The sequence below is a fragment of the Hyperolius riggenbachi genome, chromosome 2 (genome assembly GCF_040937935.1).
Source record: "Hyperolius riggenbachi isolate aHypRig1 chromosome 2, aHypRig1.pri, whole genome shotgun sequence".
Taxonomy (NCBI): Eukaryota; Metazoa; Chordata; class Amphibia; order Anura; family Hyperoliidae; genus Hyperolius; species Hyperolius riggenbachi.
In genome coordinates, this window is record NC_090647.1 from 465,399,508 (window position 1) to 465,420,952 (window position 21,445).

Here is a 21,445-nt window from a genome sequence, read left to right on the forward strand (position 1 = left end):
GGTATGCAGTGGCGGGTCCACTGAACAGAACAGGTATGCAGTGGCGGGTTCACTTAACTGCACAGGTATGCGCACTGATGCGGTGGGTTCACTGAACAGAACAGGTATGCAGTGGCGGGTTCACTAAACAGAACAGGTATGCAGTGGCGGGTTCACTAAACAGAACAGGTATACAGTGGCGGTTCACTAAACAGAACAGGTATGCAGTGGCGGGTCCACTTAACAGAACAGGTATGCAGTGGCGGGTCCACTTAACAGAACAGGTATGCAGTGGCGGGTCCACAGAACAGGTATGCAGTGGCGGGTTCACAGCACAGGTATGCAGTGGTGGGTTCACAGCACAGGTATGCAGTGGTGGGTTCACAGCACAGGTATGCAGTGGTGGGTTCACAGCACAGGTATGCAGTGGTGGGTTCACAGCACAGGTATGCAGTGGTGGGTTCACAGCACAGGTATGCAGTGGTGGGTTCACAGCACAGGTATGCAGTGGTGGGTTCAATGAACAGGTATACAGTGGCGGGTCCACTGAACAGAACAGGTATGCAGTGGTGGGTTCACAGCACAGGTATGCAGTGGTGGGTTCACAGCACAGGTATGCAGTGGTGGGTTCACAGCACAGGTATGCAGTGGTGGGTTCACAGAACAGGTATGCAGCCAGACAGGAACAAGCTAAGCCTAACTAATCTTTCCCTGAGAGACAGTCTGCAGCAGCTCGCCCTACTCTGACTAATGCAGGCACACGAGTGGCCGTAATGGCCGCCGCTGCCTGCCTTATATAAGGGGGGGTGGGGCTCCAGGGGCTAGTGTAGCCTAATTGGCTACACTGGGCCTGCTGACTGTGATGTAGAGGGTCAAAGTTGACCCTCCATGTGCATTATGGGGCGAACCGAACTTCCGCAAAGGTTCGCCTGCGGGACGCGAACGCGAACCACTGAAGTTCGCATGGAACCGTTCGCAGGCGAACCGTTCGGCCCAACTCTATCCTGCACTAGCGTGAATGCGTAAAAATGTACGCAATACGTCCCTCCAACCTCTAAGGTCGGCAAGCTGCCAGCAGGGGACTGGAGCAGCAGTGAGTGACTACGAGGGCACAGGATGGCTGCATGGGGCTGGTAGAAGCCCCAGGTAAGTGAAACTCTTTTTTATTTTGCTTGAACCTTCCCTTTAAGGAGAGCATGGCGAGTCTTGAGAAGAATTACTTATTGCGCGGGCAGATGTGCCTTCATCTCTGTTTGCTGATAGAAGAGGTCTGTGGCACTTTCATACACAAGAGTGACACAGAGAGTGCAGACAAATAAGCTTGCACCTGTATGCCCGGCATTAACGGTCACCTGTTTACACAAGATAACCGAAGTCTTGCCATTAACGGAATACCTGTAAAATTCCATCTTTCTCTGTAACAAAAAAAAACAACCATTATTTGCTTAGCAAACGGCTAGTGTCATTGTCAAAACACTGCAGAAATGTAAGCACTGGCTGAACAACGTGTCCTAATGTCTATAAAATATGTAACTGAAACCAATTCTTCCTGATATATTGCTAAAGCGAATACCATGGCCAAGAAATTCTATTACAATGCACAGTAAACAGAGTAGCACTGTAAACACACTGTGGCAATTATGTCTTACTTCAATATGCAGATGTCACGGGATATAGATATATCTATATGCACACACAATTCCTGACTTACGAACAGAATTGTACACTGGGGCCAACCTCAATGTCTAGTGGCCACCTCTCTCACCTATACAGTCCCCTGGTTTCTAGTGGCCTTCCTCCCTCCCCTATACAGTTCCCTAGTGTATAGGGACCGAAGCAGGTGGTGGCAGCGCATGGCGCCGAAACTATGTGCCCCATAGCAGCAATGTTATGCTATATGGGACGGGTAAGAGCAATTTTGGACTCCGGCGACTGCCGGACTCCAAATTACACCTCCCTCCGAGTTGTGACGGCCCGGAGGAGGACTAATTAACGCCGCCAGGGAGTTTAGTGGCAGCAGGGAGAGCCGTCGTTCGGTTTGCCCTGCACCCAATTCACCAACATTGTATTAATACGTAAGTCTAGGGACCCTCTACCTCCCCTATACAGTTCACTGGTGTCTAGTGACACCCTCCACCTCACTCCCCTATACAATTCCATGGTGTTCAGTGCTTTCCCCCTCCCTCCCCATATGACTTCCCTGGTGATCTAGGGCTTTACACTTGATATATTCACTGCTTAAAAAAATATAAAGGGAACAAATGAATGAAATATTCTTATTAAATGCTTTGTTCTTTCCATAGTTGAATGTGCTGACAACAAAATCACACAAAAATTATCAATGGAAATCAAATTTATCAGGCTGATCCAATTTTGATGTAATGTCCCTAAAACAAGACAAAATGAAGCTCAGTCATGTGTGTGGCCTCCATGTGCCTGTATGACCTCCCTACAATGCCGGGGCATGCTCCTGATGAGGTGGCGAATGGTCTGAGGGATCGCCTCCCAGATCTGGACTAAAGCTTCCAACTCCTGGACAGTCTGTGGCGCAACATCGCGTTGGTAGATTAAGCGAGGCATGATGTCACAGATGTGCTCAATTGGATTCAGATCTGGGGAACGGGAAGGCCAGTCCACAGCATCGATGCCTTGGTCTTAGAGGAACGGCTGACACACTCCAAGGTCTAGTACGGTCTTGCATTAGGAGGAACTCAGGGCCAACCACACCAGCATATGATCTCACAAGGGGTCTGAGGATCTCATCTCAGTACATAAATGGTAGTCAGGCTACCTCTGGCGAGCACATGGGAGGGCTTTGCGGCCCCCAAAGAAATGCCACCCCACACCATTACTGACCCACTGCCAAACCGGTCATGCTGGAGGATGTTGCAGGCAGCAGAACATTCTCCACCACATCTCCAGCCTCTGTCACGTGCTCAGTGTGAAATTGCTTTCATCTGTGACGAGCACAGGGCACCAGTGGCAAATTTGCCAATCTTGATATTCTCTGGCAAATGCCAAACATTCTGCATGGTGTTGGGCTGTAAGCACAACCCCCACCTGTGGATGTCAGGCCCTCATACCACTCTCATGGCGTCAGTTTCTGACCGTTAAAGAAGACACATGCACACTTGTGGCCCGCTGGAGGTAATTTAGCAGGGCTATGGCAGTGCCCCTTCTGTTCCTCATTTGCACAAGGGCGGAGGTATTGGTTCTGCTGCTGGGTTGTTGCCCTCCTACAGCCACCTTCATGTCTCCTGATGTACTGGTCTAGCTCCTCGTAGCGCCTCCATGCTTTGGACACTACAATGACAGAAACCGCAGTCCTTCTTGCCACAGCTCGCATTCATGTGCCATCCTGGATAAGCTGCACTACAAGAGCCACTTATGTGGGTTGTCTCATGCTACCACCAGAGTGAAAGCACTGCCAGCATTCAAAAGTGATCAAAACAGCCAGAAAGCATAGAAACTGAGAAGTGGCCTATGGCCACCACCTGCAGAACCACTCCTTTATTGAGGATGCCTCGCTATAATTGCCTATAATTTCCACTTGTTGTCTATTCCATTTGCACAACAGCATGTGAAATACATTGTTAGTGTTGCTACCTAAGTGGACAGTTTGATTTCACAGAAGTGTGATTGACTTGGAGTTAGTGTGTTCAAGTGTTCCCCTTATATTTTTTTTTGAGCAACGTAGTTTCCCTGGTTGTGTAGAGTGGGCCAAATATAATGAAAAGTGGGGAATTAACTTGGGGACCAGAGTCTGACACGTATGTACTCACGTATGTTCTCCCCAGGCTCTTTTAGCCGGGTGCCTCACCTGGCCAGTTTTGATGAGCACCCGGCTGTCATCGGCTCACCTCTTCCAATGCTGTGAGCAGAGTTGCACAAAAACAGCGGCCCTGTATTCTCTCATATTGCCCCACCCGGCTACTTTTTCATGCCACCCAGCTACTATTTCACGCCACCCGGTTGGAAAAATTTCCCTATGCTCAATTTCCATCAGAAAATACATAACACATAACCACTACATCTCGCCCATGTGGTTTACCATACGTTTCCTCAGTGCTAGTGTATATGATGCCTTGCATGCAAAGTTACCCTGATTGCAGAATTAGTGAATCATTACTACTACTCAGCCAAATACTAGTGTGAAGGATTCAAGAATGTCTATATTTTAAACTTTTTACAAGAAAAATAAAACCTACTTTTTATACAAGATACAGATTTAAGAAATGAAGAAAGAGTCATGGCACCAGGGGAAAAAAAAAGTAAGGACAATGCTGCTTGTAATATTTCCAGCCTTGAGCTCAGTACCTTGTTGATAATTGCCTTGAGCTGCAGGACACATTGTTCAGCCAAATGTCAATTTGCTTACATTTCTGCAACGTGTCCCTTTCCTGTGTCCACAGGTCTGGCCAACACATGAGCAGCGGTCTGATGCATGCAACAAACATCCCTCTGAAATCCTTACTATTCAGAGAGCCCAACAGAAACACCACCACAGTCTCCACATATACAGCTTTGTGTTTTACCTCCAGCAAACACAAGCTGACCTCTACAAAGCATTCAGAGGAGTCACAAGCAGTATTACAATGCATAAAAACGTTAGGCTATTGTAATACATGTACAGAAACTTGTGGTAGTTACAACTCTCTTAACCTGCTGAGCGGTCTGGACGAGCTCAGCTCGTCCAACACCGCCAGAGGCTGCCGCTCAGGCCCTGCTGGGCCGATTTTTGTCAAATAAAAAGCAGCACACGCAGCCGGCACTTTGCCAGCCGCGTGTGCTGCCTGATCGCCGCCGCTCTGCGGCGATCCGCCGCGAGCAGCGGCGAAAGAGGGTCCCCCCAGCCGCCTGAGCCCAGCGTAGCCGGAACAAAAAGTTCCGGCCAGCGCTAAGGGCTGGATCGGAGGCGGCTGACGTCAGGACGTCGGCTGACGTCGATGACGTCACTCCGCTCATCGCTATGGCGACGATATAAGCAAAACAAGGATGGCAGCTCATTGCGGCCTTCCTTGTTTATTCTGGGCGCCGGAGGCGATCGGAAGATCGCCTCCGGAGCGCCCTCTAGTGGGCTTTCATGCAGCCAACTTTCAGTTGGCTGCATGAAATAGTTTTTTTTTTATTTAAAAAAAAACCCTCCCGCAGCCACCCTGGCGATTTAATCAGAACGCCAGGGTGGTTAAGCCTCCTTCAGATGGACGGCTGAACTGCTACCCCACCACCTTCCTTTGTTATTTTACGACACACCGATCTAAAGGTGAATACACATGTACAATCTAATCTCAATTCTTGCTTCTTACAGGATCATTGTTTCTCACAGGATCAAGTGGACAACGAGTTCTGTGCCAATGAAGACGGAAGGAGTGACAACAGCACTGGATATGTTGGAGCAACAGGGACAAGTAAAGAGGAGAACTATGAACTCAGCCGCTGACTGTAGCCTAAAGTTCTGGCACGTCAGATCACTGAGTGACCTTAACCTCTTGCCGACCGCGTCACGCCGGTAGGCGTGGCCGCGGCGGCAGCCCCAGGACCGCCTAACGCCAATTGGCGTAAAGTCCTGGGGCTCTGTTTTGCAGGAGATCGCGCGCATCTCCTGCTTGGGGGGTGGAGCTCCGCCCCGCCTTCAGTCTCCGAGCGGCTATTGCCGCTCGGGAGACTGTTAGACGGCGTGATCGCCGTCTATTTACTCTGTGCAGCGCTGCACTGGGGACAGCCGTGTGACAGGGCTGTCCCCCTGGGGGACAAGAGAGCGATCGGCTCTCATAGGCAGAAGCCTATGACAGCCGATCGCCGTAATTGGCCGGCTGTGGGGAGGGAGCGAGGGAGGGAAGGGATTTAAAGGAAGAGGGTTTTTAAAAAAAAAAAACGTTAACACAAATATTTATTTATAAAAAAAAAATAAACATGGGGGAGCGATCAGACCCCACCAACAGAGAGCTCTGTTGGTGGGGAGAAAAGGGGGGGGGGGAAATCACTGGTGTGCTATGTTGTGCGGCCCTGCAGCTTGGCCTTAAAGCTGCAGTGGCCTTTTAAACTAAAAATTGCCTGGTCACTAGGGGGGGGTTTAGCCCTGCAGCCCTCAAGAGGTTAAAGATCAACGATCAGAGAAAACATTTTTTCTGTAAACCCCACATATCTATAGAGCCTTTAGCCAGCAGCACAAGTGGGTTTCAGAAGTCTCAGCACAGCCTGTTTGAAAAAAGCTGTGTGTTTACCAGCTGTTTTGTAACAATTTTGTGTCAGCATCAGATGAGGGGGGGGGGGGGGGGGGGCTGAGGCAGAGCTGAACTGCAATTTGGCTGTAAATTGTTTACTCAAAGAACCACTATCGTGAAAAAAGTTGGCAGTTAAAATCTGACAATCAACAGGTTTTGGCCCACTCCATCTCCTCATGGGGGACTCCCAGGGTTTTCTTTGTTTTCAACAGCATTTCCTGAACAGCAGTTGCAAAGTCGACAAACTGACAAAATAGTGTGCGAGTAGGAACGCTGGTATCTTACTATTTTGCAGTTAGGGTTCAGCCACACTATGAGCGCTTTTCTGAGTGCTTGTGATTTCTGAGCGCTTTTTAAAAATCACTCCCATTCACTTTCATTAAAATCACAGTAAAAAAATAAATAAATAAAATAAATAAATAAATAAAAAAAAACTGATTTTTTTACGTACGCGATCGCAACGATTTTAATGAAAATGAATGGGAGTAATTTTTAAAAAGCGCTAACCAATCACAAAGTGCTCAGAAAAGCGCTTCTAGTGTAGCTGAGCCCTTAAACTGCTGTTCAGGAAATGCTGTTGAAAACAAAGAAAGCCCCGAGAATCACCCATGAGGAAATGGCGTGGCCCAAAACCTGTTGGTTCTATCAGATTTTAACTGCTTACTTTTTTGCGATAGTGGTCCTTTAACACTGCGTGGCAGAGAGAGACCCACACAGACAGGAACAGAGAGCTTCAGCTGATTATTTATACACATGAGAAGCTATATTTCTGCTTTCTATCATTCTGAACAGACTTCAGTCACAGTATTTTAGAGCCAGTGAAGATTGTTTCTGTATGCTGGACACAGTCCTCCATAGTAATGCCCACAGTGAGAACTGTTCTCTGTAAATGTCATTTTTTTCATATAAAACATGAACAGATGCAACAAAAGAACCTATGTATTGCCATTGGCTAGTAATTACTGGAAATATATGTGGCATTTAGAATTTTAGTTAACTTTGATAATTGTCCTTTAAAGGAATACTTAAGTCTAATAATAATAATAAAAAAAAAATAAAAAAAAATATAAAGATTTACTCACCCGGGGCATCCCTCAGCCCCCTGAAGCTGGATGGTGCCCTCGCAGCCCCGCTCCGATCGTCCTGTCCCCGCCGGCGGCAACTATATACGCTATAGCAGCACAGAGGGTGATATAGCGGCTGGGAACGCGGAAAATCACTCGCGTTCGCAGGCTGTCGCCGAACCCGGAAGTAGCCGCCGGCGGGCACAGGACGATCGGAGCGGGGCTGCGAGGGCACCATCCAGCTTCAGGGGGCTGAGGGATGCCCCGGGTGAGTAAATCTCATTTTTTTTATTATTTTTTTTTAGACTTAAGTATTCCTTTAAGCATACTCCATGTTCTCCCCAGATTTTTTTTCCAGCCGGGTGGGGTGCAAAGGGAGAATGCAGGGCCGATGCTTCTCTGCGCAACTCTGCTTATGGCATAGGAGGAGGCGAGGAGCTGATGGGGTGCTACTAAAATTTTCTGGTGGAGCACCCAGCTGAAAGAGCCTCGGGAGACCACTGATACACCTGTACACACGCTAGATTCTCGGCCAAGACAGATCCGACCAGACACCTTGGCCAAGAATAGTCTGGCATCTGTAAAAGGCATAAAGCCTTATATACATACTAGATTGTTCATGGCCAAGTCATATAATTGGGCCTGCACCTGCCGACAATATATCATGTGTTTGGCACTCCAATTCTCCTCGAGAGCATCTGTGCTGGATCACCACGTCAGAGCATTTTTCTCCTCCTTACCCCTTTCCACTCTATTTGTGTGGCGTCCCTCCTCCCCTCCAGTCTGTACAGTTCTCGGCCACAGTCGCCTGCCTATTGTTTATTATGTAAACTAGCAAGATGAGATCACCTGGCTGACTGTGAGGAAAATGCAGCTGATGGTGATAAATATTTACACAAAATATGCTGTCTCACTGTAAACAGGTGCAAACATGAGGCAGTTGCCCAGAGCAACCATCCACAGGTCTAGCTTCAGTAGCTGAAACTGACTTGCTCTGGGCAACTGCACCACCGCTCCAGTTCATTTATCTTTTTTGCACCTTTCTCAGTAAATCAGCTCCATCCTATACCCTGTAGTAAAAGACTACATGGGTGAATCACATTATTACCACTGATGCCCTCTGACGTCAGGGATGCCCACCCAATTAACTAATGCACCGCACAGACTTCGTAATTTTGCAAGGCTGTCATGGGGAAAATTCATATTGCCTGGTACACACGATGCATTTTCCTGTCAGAACAATGGTTGAATCGATAATTCTGATCGTTTTTCTGATTGATTTTCCGATCACTTCTATACAAAATACATCGGAAATTAGATCGGACCTGTAGGAAATCATCATTTTGACCAGCAATCTCATGAGAAATTATGTGTACCAGGCATAAGACACAAAAACAAAACAAAAAAAAAACAAAACAAAAAAAAGACCTTAAGGCCGGTTTCACTTCAGCAACCTGCGTTCGCGTTGTGATCGGAAGATCGCATCGCACCACTAATGTAATTCTTGGCAGGAAATCCAATCTTCAAGGAATAATCAATCAAAATGCCAGGGCTGTGGAGTCAGAGTTGGAGTCGAAGTCAAGGAGTCTGAGTAATTTTAAATGCCTGGAGTCGGAGTTGGTATCTGAGTCGGTGGTTTCATAAACTGAACAGTCGGAAGACGGATGATTTTTTTGTACCAAATCCACAACCCTGGTAAGTGCCCCAAGGGGCTGGATGGTGTACTGGTTAAGGCAAGGGTCTCCAAACTTTTTTGGTCAAGGGCAAGGTCAACATACTTCAGACTGTTGGGGGGCCAGTGTATTGATAAAATGACGTAGAAAAACATAAGGTATTGTAGACCGCACCTATTAACAACATGTGAAGCCCTCATGTCTCCCATTAATCAGAGCAGATATTATGGCCCCAACACAGCATGTGCAGTTATTATGCAGCCAACACCGCAAGTGCAGAGAATGTGACCATAACATAGCAAGTCATGTAAGCTATTATGTCACCGAATGGCCTGCAAAAGCCTGCAGCACAATCTCACCCATACACATGATCAATATAGAAAATTACAGCCCGTTACACTGGCCCGCCCATAGGCGGTCGGATTCCCCTCCTTCCCCCCTCCCTCCCTGTGAAATTGTGCATGGGCAGCAGGGAATTTGAAACTCACCTCGCTCACAGAAGTCCTGCATCGCGTCTCCATGGCAACAGGACGTCACATGACGTGACGTCAGCAAGCGCCAGCGTATTACACTATTCTATATGCAGGCTGCCAATATTTAAAGATGCAACGGACCACATCTATAAGTAAAACATTTGGTGTGTGGGGGCCGGTAAAAAAGCCTTAGGGGGCCGCATTTGGCCCGCGGGCCTTAGTTTGAGGACCACTGGGTTAAGAGCTCTGCCTCTGACACAGGAGACCTGGGTTCAAATCTCGGCTCTTCCTGTTCAGTAAGCTAGTAATTCAGTAAGGAGCTCTTTGGGCAAGACTCCCTAACACTGCTACTGCTTACTGGGTGCGGTCTAGTGGCTGCCTCGCAAGCACTTTGAGTCCGACAGGAGAAAGGCGCTATACAAAAAAAAAAGGAATTATTATTAGACTAATGAGTTTGAGTCGAGGAGTCAGAGCCATTTTGGGTACCTGGAGTTGGTGGTTTCATAAACTGAGAAGTCGGAGTTGGATGATTTTTGTACCAACTCCACAGCCCTGCAAAATGTGCTGCCCCATGATATACTTACCCGGGGCTTCCTCCAGCCTCTTGCAGCAGACATGTGCCTCGCAGCATCTTCGCTCGCAGCTACCAGCCCGGGGTCCCCGCCGGTGCAGAGCCTGACCTTCTCTATTGCACCTGCGCGAGCGCTGTTGCCAACCAGGTCCATGTTGTCCGCAGCGTACTGCACAGGCACTGTAGGGGACGCTCATGCAGGCGCAGTAGAGGACGATCTCAAGGTCGGCCTCTACACCAGCGAGGACCCCAGGCCAGCGGCTGCGAGCGGTGATGTGGTGTGGGACATGTCGGCTGCAAGGGGCTGTAGGAAGCCCCGGGTTTCTTAACTTACTTCCTGTGGTGGAAATACACATTGCAAGAGTTTTGACAAAACTTGCATGCGCACCACAACATTTTTTTAAATATCTGCGGCGCCATTGACTTACATGACTTCCAGTCGACGCACGTTGCGGCGAATGTTGACTCGTAACACGCTGATGCATTCTCGTCAGATACGATACTTCTGGTGCATCACACTGCATCCGTTATGAAACGTCCCACAGACTTTCATTACCTTAGCGTTACCCTGAGGTAAAAACAGGTACAGCAACGCAATGAAAATGCTCTTAATGTAAAAGCATTTTGCATCAATATTGAACATTATTATCAAAGCAGGACTTCTGTGAAAGAGCTGGTGAAAGTATTCACTGAGATAAATATCTCTAAGCATTAGCAAATTCATGGAAGAAATGTTATCTCTCTGTAAGAGCAGCGCCTGGGGATTCCGATTACAATTAAGTTCTGTAACTGCTTTATATACACAGGAGATCTAGCATAATGAATGCAATCACTGGTCTTCTGTAGAGCTCATTATCTGCAGGCAGTACTGAGATGACTGGGTAAATGATTTATCTGCTTAGCTATAATAAGAGCTGGTATAATCTCTGGAAAAACTGGCAAGCATGGCTAATTATTGTGAAACATACACAAGGGACTATAGAATTCATGTAGTGGGCTCAGGGCTATTGCTGGAAGACTGGCAGCAAACTTTTTCCTTGAACAAGCTGCTGGAATTCAGCCTCTCCTCTCAGCATCCATCTTACTAAAGCTGGCTACTAACGGTCCAATTTCTAGCGAAAAATCGTTTGAGCGATCAGAAATTCTGATCGGACGTAAAATCGTTCACTACACCATCAACTAACCAATCATTGCTTCCTATCACGACCACCAAGAAAATCCAATTTTTCATTCGACGAAAATTCATTTGGGCGACATTTTTTTCACTCGTTCATAATCGATTGTGTCCACCAATGGAGAATATTTACAACCAATTGGCTTCCTGTACGAGACACTGTCAGTGTTACATGCTTTAACTGGTCATACTTTAGGCAACGGCCACCAGATCGACCAATTAGAGAAGGATCTATTGCCTGCCCACCCATTGCAGATAGATTTCAGCATGAAATGTAATAGGAATGGTTTTAGCACCACCTGCTGCAACCCCCCCCCCCTCCCCCCAGTGAGTGTTGCATGCTCTGTTACACTTGGTGTCCATAGTCTGTTTGAATTGCCATGTGAGTGCCTGAACCATGTGACACTGGCACTTGTACTGATGTTATTGCATGCCGCAGTGTCACTTGGTACAGGTGCTCGCAGTAGCGAATTCAAAGAGATGCTGGACACATGAGGAGGGGAGGTGCTGCACCAGCATGAAAGGTGAGCATGCAACACTCACCATGGGCCCGGGGGGTACATATGCACAGGGAGATCAGCCGGGGGCCATAATGTTGTCAAGTACCGCCGCACTTCTACAAAAATTCTGGTGAACAGGTTATTATTCATATGCATAAACCCCATGGGGGGGGGGGGGAACAATGCTACGTTATTGAAATTAAAGGAACCAACTTCTCATAATGCATTACATTTGTTTATCAATCAACACACATGGAAAACCCCATACCCAGAATACCTCCCCCCTAAAAACAATGCCTGCTAACTTGGAGCGCTCCTCACATCCAATCACTCCACACACATGCAACCAATGTCCTTGGCCAGATAGCTAATGACTGTAGATGGGCCCAACTACTATGAACACATATCCTCATGGGATGGAATCCTATGATGGCAACACCGCTCTTTACACAGCACTATGCAGCATCTACTATGATAACTTCATCCATATGGGACAGTTCATTGTAAGGCTTGCACAACGCAATTTCAAATCGTCATGGCAGTATAACATGAGCCAGCGCTACGCGACATATACAGAGTCCGTGACTTCCAATGCTGCAGCCACAGCCCTTACCCAGTCTTCATAGCCCCTTCTCATACCTTCATCCTGCACGGCTTGTATCCGCGGCGTCCCGCGGTATACGCTGCCCTTACTTGTTTGTATCCAGAGGTAACGGGGTAAGATGATACTGGCCGGCCAGGTTGTGATCACATGTGCGAGCAAAACGACGCCAGGCTAACGCACTCTCGCCCCGGAGGCCTGTGACCATGCCTGCATACGCGTTACGCCCACAAAGTCACGTGGGCTTCTTCAGTGCATCTGCTGTGGATCCAAGCCTTACAATGAACTGTCCCATATGGATGAAGTTATCATAGTAGATGCTGCTGTGTAAAGAGCGGTGTTGCCATCATAGAATTCCATCCCATGAGGATATGTGTTCATAGTAGTTGGGCCCATCTACAGTCATTAGCTATCTGGCCAAGGACATTGGTTGCATGTGTGTGAAGTGATTGGATGCGAGGAGCGCTCCAAGTTAGCAGGCATTGTTTTTAGGGGGCAGGTATTCTGGGTATGGGGTTTTCCATTGTATTGATTAATAAACAAATTTAATGCATTATGAGAAGTTGGTTTCTTCAGGTACCGCCGCACACCTGTCCGAGTCCTGGTGACAGATTTTCTAGCATGCATGATTGATTCCTTCAACAGATTTTGGCCAAAAATCTACTAAAACGATCGACTCCCCATTGCCGCTATCTGCCTTCGGGTAAAATCCACATGCAATGGCGCGGTGCGCTGTGTTAGGCTCCCCTGACACGCGCAAATTGCACCGTGTCATGTGTGCAACCGGCCTGAACAGTGAGGCCAGCTTCAGACTGCAAACTGGCGGCAGCGGTGCGGGGCCCACACTGCTTAAAACAGGCCTTCAGGGATTACCACGTTAGAACGCAGTAACCCCGTCGGCAGCCGTCCAAACAGGAAGTGAAGCTCGCTTGCGCTCACTTCCTGATTTTGGAGCATGGAAGTGGGAGGAAGCTTTTGTAAAAATAATAAGCTTCCGCGCATGCGAGCCGCCATCATTTTTAAAAATCCATGTGTCGCCATAGACTAACATGACTTCCAGCCCGCCGCACTGCACCGCAGACAATGTGATATAACCCATAGACTCACATTGCCCTGATGTAGCAATGCGGTAAAATGCCGCAACAACGCCCCAGTGTGAAAGGGGACTGAGGATGGTGCAATCTACCTAAATATCAGCAGCAGGCCCCACCTACAGAGAACATGAAAACTGACTTTGACCATGTGATCAAAATTGCAAGATAGGATTTTTCACTTCAGATATCTCAGAGCACAGAGATTATTGTAAACAGATATTTTTAAACCAGTGCATAGTGATGATGAATGTTAATGTGACGTGCACCATTTCTGCTGGCAATGCATCCGCTGTCTGCTAAAAATGTGCAGTGCAGAGGTATGTTGGGCACTTCAATGGTCTGAGTACGACAAGACCCACTGAAACCAGTGCCCGTTTTGTCCATGTAATGCTGGCCAACCCATAACCAGCTTTACTCCTAAACTCTGCTGTGCGTGGAAGAAGCACAAGCTGACACAGTTATAAGGTTGCAAACAGAACATGCAGGTGGTGTGTTGACACTGCCAAGAGCAGCTTGCTGTAAAACAATGCAGACTATTGTCTGTGAACTGTATGGATTTCTAAGTCCCTGAAGAATGTGTGCCTTGGAGAGAGACAGCCAAGCACTTGCAGGGTTCAGCTTGCTGCTAGTTGGTTTCTTTGTATTAAAGCAGAACTCCAGTGAAACCGGCTGTGCCTCCCTCTGGGAGGACTTAATCCCACATAGCGCCTCTGGGACACAACAAGAATCATCACTGATATCAGCCAGTGGAGTGAGACAAAACTGAAAGATGAGTAGCTATCATTCTATCTTACCAGATAAATGTACATTTCTTGCTCAGGAGTGCTGAGATGATGCTGGAATGTGAGGTAATAGCACCGACTGGAAAGCAGGCCTGAAAACATTCACAGATATAGTTTTACTGTGTAAGAAGGCAGAAAGGGCTATACATTCTTTCCTGAGAATTTCCCTTCCATGCTTCTACAAGAGAGCTTGCATTACTACATCGCCCAGAAGTCCCTGGGCCGCTTCCATTGCAGTGGGGGAGGAATGATGAAGGCAATCTGAGGTGAGAGCAATATGGAGGCTGACTTATTTCCTTATTAACAATGCAAGTTGCCTGGCTGTCCCTCTGAACTTGTTCCTCTAATTCTTTTGGTCATATACCCTGAAAAAGCCTGCAGATCAGGTGCTCTGACTCAAGTCTGAGTTACAACCTTGAAACAAGCATGTGGCTAATCCATTCAGACACTACTGATGCCAGAAGATCAACTGGAATGCCAGGGAACTGGAATTGTTTGATACTGCTTTCACATTAAGACGTTACAGGCGCACGTTAGTGCAGCCTGTAATGCAGCCCACCGCACAGTAATCAAAATTCAATGGGCTGTTCACAGTGCCCATGTTGCGTTACATTGTAACGCAACACGTCCGTTGAGAGTGCTGCATGCTGTGAGTTATGCACGGCTAAGCCGCATTAGACTGTGCACACATGCTCAGTAGTGTTGGAGGAGGAGGTCTTCCCTCCTCCCCCTTGGCCAGGCACATGGCTAATTAATATTCACTGCACGGTGTGACGTGCACTGTTTACTTCCTGGAGCGCCGCTCTGTGCGGCGATTTGCCGGCTGGACCAAGTGATGCCGCATGCGTCCAAGAGTACGCACCAGGGACGCCAGAGTGAGCTGCACAACGCGGCTCACTCTGACGTCCACATCCAAGAGCACCAGGCGTTGCGTTAGGGGCACGTTATGCGACCATAACGTCCCCTAAAACGCAACATCTTAGTGTGTAAGTAGCCTAAAAGGAAAATATGGCAGCCTGCATATCACTTTCACCTGGGGTTCCCTATAAGGTAATAGCCTTTGCCATGGGGTTAACTAGCAGTTGCCACATCTATTTCTCTCCATATGCCATTTCAAACTGAAAGCTGTGGTACTGGTTTGTATTGCTGTATGATGTTATACACTGCATATATCCCAACACATCTTGAGATTGTAAGCTGTTTCACTTGTATTCTTGCTCGCATAATGCTTATTACTTTTATGATAAATGCATATACTTTAGGTAACTTGCACCGTAACCTCATAACCCACATCCTTGTAACAGCCAGATTTTGTATTCACGTCACTTTCTGTTGCGCTGCCATCTGTTACCAACACAGGAAGTGAGGGGAAATAACAAGAACGTGACAGATCCTAAATCTTATCCTATCTACAGCTATAGACTTATGTAAGAAAACAATGTGAAGAAGAAAAGCACGGAATGCAAAGTGCATACCAGCCCTATAAGCTCCCATTGTGTACTGCTCTGGGTTCAACAAAATGCATTCTGATTGGTTGTCCTGCACTTAGATCTTTGTATTGAATAGGGACATTAGTGAGGTTTCTCTATACACATACACTAAAAAACAAGCCTGTTTCTGTGCAGCATACACTTCCTGTCAAATGCAGCATTCGTGCCGTTCTATTCCCTATTGCACAATTGCTGGCTAAACATTGAAAGATCAGGAGCTCTGAAATTACAGATGTACTCATAAATAAAGGCTTCTATCAGATTAGAGCAGGCAGGTAACAGAAACTGCAGATGCTGCAATGACTTTCAGAGCTGAAACACCATCCACAAGCTCAGATCAGCTTGCAGGATTGCAATGCAAGTGGATATTAATTAACTAATGGGCATTATCAGACCTGCGCTGTTCAAGTGATTATATAGCTTGTCTTAACTGATCCATGCTTTAGTTTCGTATTCGCAACATCACTGGCCGTCAAGCGGTCCAGGCTTCAGAACCCTGAATAATTCCCAAAGGATACTCATGCAGTCAGAAGAGTGCTTCAGTAGGGTACAACAGGTTTCTAATATGACCAGCCACACTGCTCATGTCAGGGCTGTGCAGTCAAGGAGTAGGAGCAATTTTGGGTACCTCAAGTTGGTGGTTTCATTGAGTCGGAGTTGCAGTCAAAAGTTTTTAGTACCCACTACATAGCCTTGCAAGGGCTGTGGAGTCTGTCAAGGAGTCGGAGCAATTTTTGGTACCTCGAGTTGGAGGTTTCATAAACTGAGGAGTTGATTTTTGTACCTGCTCCATAGCCCTGCCTCACGTGGCTATAAATATATATAACACCTATATCACATATTATTAGATGTGGCTTTCAAGACCTGATTAGAAAAGTATGCCAATTATAATTTCTGTTTGCACTGTTTTTAGCAAGACTGGAACCTTACCCTCAAATCTTTTTGTACATTTCAGTTACAGTAAGGTAATGCTTCATACTGCTGTCTTTGGCAGTTTACCCTGGTCTTTAGTCCCGATGTCAGCCACTAAAGGTGACTGGGAGTACAGATCTGTCCCCGCTGGGAAGATGCTCCTTCACTGCCTGCACTGAAGGGAAACCCTCCAAGAAGCAAAGTATAAAGCTGACAGAGACTATTCAATCAAAAATTAAGAGGGAGGGAATTAGAAACGATCGCATTTTTATTTGCTGTGAATACAGGATACGGACTAACCACATCATTGTGCACTCTTGCTGCCCAACATACACTGCAGAGTTTCCCAACCCAGTCCTCAAGTACCAGCAACAGTGCATGTTTTGTGGAAAGCCTCAGAGGTATTTAACCAGCTCTGATGAGACACTAATCACACCTCACCTGTAAATATGTGCAGTATCCTGCAGAACATGCACTGTTGGTGGGCTTTGAGGACAGGGTTGGGAAGCCCTGCTGTAGACCACTTTTGAATCTGAGAGACTGGCCAGAAGTCCGTTGGGAGATTGAACACAGATACTGCCACAGACCTGATCGAGCTCTTGCAACCGAGATTTTTGCAGCATGTCCGATCGATCCCTTCAACCGAAAGTCGATCAAAAGATCAACTGAGTGGTCATGTTGTGGTATCTATTCTCCTCCAATCCAATAACATTTCAGATTGAAAGGTTGATCAGCCCACAAAAATCAAATTTATGTGCACCCTTAAGGTGGCCATGCACGTTAAGATTGCCATACAAAGTGGCTAACGGATCACTCCCTCTTTATGATAATCCGCAATGTGATCCGTCAGGATGGTTGTGCAAAACAAACATTCGACGTGAGTAATCGGACATTGCTAAACAACGTTTGACACTTCATTAAATAATGCTGTGCGATCGTCAAAAACAGGGCTATGGAGTCAAGGAGTCGGAGTAACTTTTGGGTACCTGGAGTAAGAGGTTTTGTAAACTGAGGAGTTGGATGATTTTTTTTATCTGGGAGTCGGAGCAATTCTGGGTACCTGGAGTCGGAGATTTCATAAACTGAAAAGTCAGAGTTGCAGTCGGATGATTTTTGTACCGACTCCGCATCCCTGGTCACAAAGTCGATCGTAAAAAAAAAAAAAAATCTTCAGGTGAGTGTGGTGAAGAGGACGTGCAGCGGGGAACAGACCCCCAGATATCTGCAGTACAGCCAGCTAAAACGGTGTGAAATTACCACCCAGCAGTATGTAAATACATTGGCATGTTTTGATGCAATGTTTTACACTATGCAGAAATTTTTTTTTTTTCTTAGGTGAATGGGCATCCAAATTGTTTTTTATTACTGGATACAGCAGCAGTGGAGAAAGAGGAACCTTGAAATTGCCCAAAAAGTGCTGTCTGACTTGATATCTGTAAACTGATTTGCTGAGCACACAGTTTAACTGCATGTGGAAAACAGGTCTCAGACAGTTAAAGGAATGCTATCGATTCACTTTTTTTTTTTTTTCAATTGACACAGGAATTGTTTGGGAAGTGCTGCTAAGTACTGGTGTATACATTTTAGTAGCAACTGCTTTGTTTACCGTTAGCAAAATACTTTCAATCTTTACTGACTCCAAAACTGACTGCTGACTGAGCCATGAGGAGAGGGGAAATTCCCCTCACCCTTGATCAGTTAACTCTATGTGTAGCTCTGTGTGTGACAGAGAGAGAGCTCCCAACAGCTGCAGCTTCTGTGTCCTGTGTTTCTGACTGAGCACCCCTTCTGCAATTGATTTGTCCCAATATAGCTAAATCCTACCCTCAATAAATTACAGTTTTTGCCTTTGATATTTAACATGAAAAGTAGGAAAATGTTTACACAGCTACTTAGACATTATTTGCACACTGTCATTTTAGAACACTTGGGTATCGATAGTATTACAATCGTGATCGCTCCAAAACCGCCGCAGTGTCCAGTGATTTTTCCGCGCTAATCGCGGGAAAATCACTCCCGCAATGCGATTGTAAGTGTGAACGGGCCCTAAATGTCCAATTTCTTGCGAAAAATCATTAGAGCGATCAGAAATTCTGATCGGATTGGTTGTAAATAACCTCCGTTGATGGACACAATCGAGTGAAAAAAAATGTCGTCCGAATGAATTTTTGTCGAACCAAAATTTGGATTTTCTTGCTGGCTGCGATAGATAGGAAGTAAAGATTGGTTCGTTGATGGTGTAGTGAACGATGTATTACAATATTTCACTTCCGATCAGAATTTCTAATCGCTCGAACGATTTTTCGCTAGAAATTGGATCATTAGTGGCCACCTTTACGCCAATTTTTCATGGACAGTTGAATGGTGTGCTCAGCAAGCAGTTGCCAGGCAGCAGCAAGCAATTGTGAGAGTTTGAGAGGCATTTCATTGCCCATTAACTGTCCATGGAAAAGAGGCCTAAGTGATGACACTTGTATGACAAATACAGAAAGTAATCCACATTAAGGCTAGGTGTACACTTAAAACCGCAAGCGCTGCGGAAAACACTGCATTGTTGCCACTGATGGAAGTCTATGGGCCGCAGGAAAAAAAGAAACATATGCGTTTTATATGCACGCGTTTTCAAAAACACTGGTTTTGTTGCATAATATGCAAAAACGCATAAAAACCGCACTTGATGAAAGACAATGGAAACACAATGGTATGCGTTTTTCCCCCAAAAGTTGTTTTGTGATGTATTCCCGCTTCCTGTTCTCTTCCTAGTGATTTACATAAATGGAAATCTAAAAACGTATGAAAAACACATACAAAACGTTTTGTATATGCGAACCGCAAACGCATCTGCGGCAATAAAACGCACCAAAACCGCAGCAAAAATGCACACACCATAAAATGAAAACGTGACATAAAACACAGTCTTTCATGTTATGCTATGTGTGCACTCAGCCTAACAGGTGCAACTGGTTAACTAGGTGAACTACATGCATAAATAACCAGCTTTATTTTTAGTGCACACCAACAAAATTAGAAGGGACAAATTTTGCATACGATTAGCCTCAATCACCGCATACATAATTATTGTGAGTGACAAGCTCCTTCTGACATCACTATACAGTTGTGCTCATAAGTTTACATACCCTTGCAGAATTTACAATTTCTTTCAATTTTCATAGAATAGAATATGAATTATAAAACAAAAACAACTTTTTTTCTCACTCATGGGTAGTGGTTGGCTGGAGCCATTTATTGTCAAATAACTGTGTTTACGCTTTTAAAATCATAATACACCTGTGATCTGTTTGCTTGTCATCCGTGGGTGTCTATAAAAAGTAAGGCCTCTTTTCCACGGACTGTCGAACTGTGTGCTCGGCAAGCAGTTACCAGGCAGCAGTGAGCAGTTGTGAGAGTTTGAGAGGTATTCCACTACAGTGGAACACCTCTCAAAAACGCTCACATCCGCTCTCTGCTGCCTGGCAACTGCTCACTGCTGCTAACTGCTTGCTAAGCACACAGCTTAAGGCCTCTTTTCCACGAACTGTTGAGCTGTGTGTTCAGCAAGCAGTTGCCAGGCAGCAGTGAGCAGTTACCAGGCAGCAGCAAGCAGTTGTGAGAGTTTGAGAGGCATTTCAAGGTCTAGGTTCGCCTGATGAAAGGAGGACTTGTACCTAGCCTCCTGAGACACGTTGCAGTTTATTAAAACAAACAAGTTTTATCTTTAACAAAGTATTCCTGCATTATTACTGCATGTGGGCACCTTCATATAGACATACCCCTGCCATCCATGATCCACACATGTGGATTCAGCGGACGGAGTTGCTAGGCTGTTTACAACTTTTTATCAGCAGTATCTTGGAACCTCCACTGCCAATTGCGTAGGAAGCAGTGTTGTGTGCTTTGGCCAATTGCGTAGGCAGCAGTGCTGTGTGCTTTGGCTAATCGTGTAGGCAGCAATGCTGTGCGCTTTGGCTAATCGTGTAGGCAGCAATGCTGTGCGCTTTGGCTAATCGCGTAGGCAGCAATGCTGTGTGCTTTGGCTAATCGCGTAGGCAGCAATGCTGTGTGCTTTGGCTAATCGCGTAGGCAGCAATGCTGTGTGCTTTGGCTAATCGCGTAGGCAGCAATGCTGTGTGCTTTGGCTAATCGCGTAGGCAGCAATGCTGTGTGCTTTGGCTAATCGCGTAGGCAGCAATGCTGTGTGCTTTGGCTAATCGCGTAGGCAGCAATGCTGTGTGCTTTGGCTAATCGCGTAGGCAGCAATGCTGTGTGGTTTTACTGATCTTGTAGGCAGCAGTGCTGCGTTTTTGGCTAATCGTGTAGGCAACAGTGCTATATTTTTGGCTAATCGTGTAGGCAACAGTGGTGTGTTCTTTGGCTAATCGTGCAGGCAGCAATGGTGAAGCAGAAAAGCTAGCAGCTAGCTTAAATCAATCGGAACCATTGATCTGGTATACTGGGAAGAAGAATGTGACCGAATCGGGTGAACAATACTAGCAGCGCTCAATTTTCTGACAACCGACGAACACCCTGCCGGTCTCCCATTTAAAATGTGTACCTCTTAATCATAGTATTGCAGCCTCACCTGCCGTACTTCCTCCTGTGTCCAGAGTCTTTCTCAATTGCCTGTAGGGGCACCTGTACCCTGTGACCCTGCCACAGGCACACTACATGGCACGGGGTACCAGCACCCCAGAGGAGATTGAGAAAGATGCAGGACTCAGGAAGAGGTATGTCAGGTGAGCCTGCAAACACTCATGATCACTGATCAGCCCAGGATGTACATAGATAAGGGGACCTGGGGGGGTCAGGCAGACAGAGGCAGCTCCACAGATTTCAGTACGGCAGGTAATAGATCTCTCTCTGATCAAATTCCATTAGAGAGGGATCCTTCAGATGTTTGAATCTGGTGGC

The 21,445-nt window shown here is 46.4% G+C and overlaps 1 protein-coding gene across 2 annotated transcripts in view; it reads right to left on the reverse strand.

The window, feature by feature from the left end:
- The window catches only part of TMEM248 (transmembrane protein 248), a 71,922-nt gene that overhangs the window by 41,393 nt on the left and 9,084 nt on the right, over positions 1 to 21,445 (reverse strand). Inside the window, exon 1 of one of the 2 annotated variants that reach the window (XM_068270170.1) lies at positions 10,413 to 10,509. The exons of the other annotated variant lie outside the window; for it this stretch is intronic. Coding sequence (XP_068126271.1) covers positions 10,413 to 10,508 — 96 coding nt within the window. The 5' untranslated portion in view covers position 10,509. Of the gene's footprint in view, positions 1 to 10,412; positions 10,510 to 21,445 lie in introns of those variants that run through there. 2 annotated transcript variants of the gene reach the window in all.